The following is a 3,144-nucleotide window of genomic DNA, read 5'->3' as shown; positions in this document are numbered from 1 at the left end:
AGGAGGCTCTTAAATTAAGAAGTTACAGGTCTGTGAGAGCAGAATCTTGTTTTTTGTAGGTGTTACTCAATATTACTTATTTCCACCATATTTGCAGAGATAAATTCTTAAAAATCAGACAATGTGATGTTCTGGATTTTTTTTCTCTTCTGTCTCTCATAGTTGATGGTGTAACCTTAGATGAATTACAGGCCTCTCTCATCTTTTTAAGTGGGAGAACTTGCACAATTGGTGGCTGACTAAATACTTTTTTGCCCCACTGTATTTAGGAACAGAACTCGAGAGGAGCATTTCAGCTGAAGGGCCACATATTCAAAAGAAGCAAAGTTCCCATAAGATGTCTTCCTGCATTGAAGGGAATCATTGAACAAAAGAGCAACTCCACCCCCTTTCTTATGCATTCTTTCCTGACTTATAAAACTAAAGTTGGCAGGGGTTGATTCGATAAGAACAGCTGCATTGTTATTTTGTTCAATCCACGTTTCTGTTAAAAACATAAAATCAAGATTGTGCTCAGTGATAAAATCATTGATTAAAAATGTTTTTCCTGCCAAAGACCTGACATTTAATAAAGCTAGTTTCAGTTCGTTAAACACACTATCAGTCAGCTTTTTTGTAACAAGCTGTGGCTGAGAAGGAATCACTGCTAAATTTGATAAACTCACACAAACGTTTGAGCGCTTCCTGTATCTAAGATGATTCACTGCTCGTAACCTATTACCTATCAACACAGATATCGGCAAAGCTACAGGCAGGCAGGGCCCTGGCATGTCCTGGAAAAAGTTGAGAGTGCCATACGCCCTTGAGCCTGGACCCAGCAAATATCAGTTAATAGACATTTTAAGGGCCTGTTTCTCTTCAAATAAAGAAGTGCAACATAAGCATTTCCCCCCGGATTTTCTTTTGTAATTGCTCTGTAAAGTGCTAAACTGAGGGCATCACTTTGCCTCTTGATTTGAGTCGCTATGAAGTCTGTCATTGAGTAATGAAAGTCTGGATGATATAGCGGTCTAACTTTAGCAGGTATGGGCTACTCGTATTTCCGAAACCACAACAGCATAGATACAACTTGTTTCTCCTGCTAGGGGGGCAGCTCAGGCACAGAGGGCAAATGGGGTCTTTCTTGGTGAACTCTGTAAATAAGCCCGGTTTTCTGCACCTCGGGGTCAAGACCCCCAAAGGTTACAAGACAAGTTCACAAGACACAGAATTTCTTTTAACTTTTTGGGTTAAATTGCTATAAATTACAAGAAAATAAAATGTTGTCAAGGCCATTGTGGCAGCGGGGTGTGGTCAGGGCGCCGGCTGCTGGAGTGAAGGGAGTGGCTCGGCCGGAGGCCAGACAGCTGATCGGAATCAGGTAATCAGTGCCGGAATAAAAGCATGTCGTAACCTGGTTTCTGGGCTGTTTTGCAGTAGGCGGGATCCTGGAGAAGGCGCACCAAAGGACCCTGTGAGAGGTTCCCCACACGGGCAACGTTTGAGACCCGTGTATATTTTGTTTGGAGTTAATAAACACCTGTGAGTCAACCAACCCTGCTCTTTCCGTCCCTATTTGAACCCTGTGTGACCGGAGAGGCTCACAGCATCAACTCTGTTGAGCCAACAAGTATTGTATAATTTAAAGGGTGTCACATGCCCAACAAAGGCTTTATGCGCACAATTTTGGAACAACCCAGTTTTGTGGTGTGTCACTAAATATGCCCAATTTACAGACTTCGAACAACGAATGAATGTTCGAACACATTGATGTTATGATTTAACTGGGACATGGTTTCATGGGCTGTACTGTTAACCTCTATGAGGGTTCTGGAGGTCTTCTGGTCCCATGCACGTGAAGTTCAACCAAGAAGTACCCGGCGCGTGGTCCTGCAGATGATTGTGCTTTCCCTCCTGTCGTGGAAGGTCTCTAAAGCACGGAACACCACGGTCCCAGCACCAAGTAGAGAAGCACCCCCGTGAGGATGTCAGACGCGTAAGGGTGGAGCAGGCGCATGTTGAACCTCCTCCAAGTCCGACAATGAAGGCTGCTGTTTTCCCTTTCCCAGACTCAGCGGGGCTGGCTTGGATTGGATCCCAGCTGCTGCAGCTGGAAACATCAGCAACCACATGAATACAACGTTTTCATACCGACCACAACTCCAGGTCTGACCAGCAAACCCAGCACGAGACGGCAGGCTATTAGCTGCACGATGAGGCATTAAATGGCTTCCCCACACTGCTGACACTGAGTTAATGTGTAACAGCAGTTGAAACACCGTCCACCAACACTTGGACCACTTCGACTGCACAAGTGCTCAGTCATGCATTGCAGCATAAATGAGCACCTTCATAATGGCTGAGCTTACCTGTCAATCCGCCTTAGTTGCCCACGCCTTCGTCTTTTCCAATCCTTCTTCGCTCCAGGTCTGAAGGATGGAGTCCCTGGATCCGTAACCACTGGGGATGTCCGTCCACCTCACACTCTGAAGGAGGGACACTAGATCGAAGCACAGACACTTATTTGATTAAGAAGAACAAATGCTGTTAGACAATCCTTAATGACAGCAACAACAAGTTTAATTTCTCAGGCCTCGTGCTGTGTCACTCGGGGGTTACACGTATATTGTGTGGAATCCTTTTAGTGACATCATATAAGATTGGAATCAATATCAAGTTGAAGTGCAGGATACCTCCAAAAAACAGCAGATAATGAACTTCAGAGGTGTTAGGGTAGAGACGTCTTGTATGTAACAGCCAGTTAAACCAGTGTGATGCGATGATGATGGTCATTGTCAGCTCAAACCATAAAGCATTCTCATTATAAAACTGAAACTAGGATTCAAGGCTCCTCGAACTCTGTCTTTGTCAAAGAGTTGAGAACTAGACGTATCCAACCTCCCATTCCCTGAATTATCGTAGTGAATATCGTTCATCATTTGATCAGGGAGCGGTGCCAATTTCTGCAATAATCTCTTCATCCACTAGACTGTAAAGCTAGAATTAAAACAAGAACAATAAAAAACGTAATGATTTTTCCCTAAGTTCGGTTTGTGTGCAGCCTTGGTCAGCAGATGCTGTGATCTGATCAATAATCAAATGCAATAACTGTGAGCATGTGGGTGACGCACAACTGTCACACTTCTTCCAAACAGTTTACCGCTG

General features: G+C 44.2%; 1 protein-coding gene across 1 annotated transcript in view; it reads right to left on the bottom strand.

Moving 5' to 3' along the window:
* LOC104958001 (sodium/calcium exchanger 1-like) overlaps positions 1 to 1,996 on the bottom strand; it is a 9,288-nt gene extending 7,292 nt beyond the window's left edge. The window contains exon 1 of the mRNA XM_010785696.1: positions 1,940 to 1,996. Within this exon, the coding sequence (XP_010783998.1) occupies positions 1,940 to 1,996 (57 nt within the window). The remainder of the gene's footprint in view (positions 1 to 1,939) is intronic.
* Between the last annotated feature and the right edge of the window lie 1,148 nt (positions 1,997 to 3,144).

Source organism: Notothenia coriiceps, unplaced genomic scaffold (assembly GCF_000735185.1).
Source record: "Notothenia coriiceps isolate Sejong01 unplaced genomic scaffold, NC01 NC01_scaffold00028133, whole genome shotgun sequence".
Taxonomy (NCBI): domain Eukaryota; kingdom Metazoa; phylum Chordata; class Actinopteri; order Perciformes; family Nototheniidae; genus Notothenia; species Notothenia coriiceps.
The sequence above is the reverse complement of the archived record's forward strand: the minus strand, read 5'-3'. Positions and strand labels throughout refer to the sequence as shown.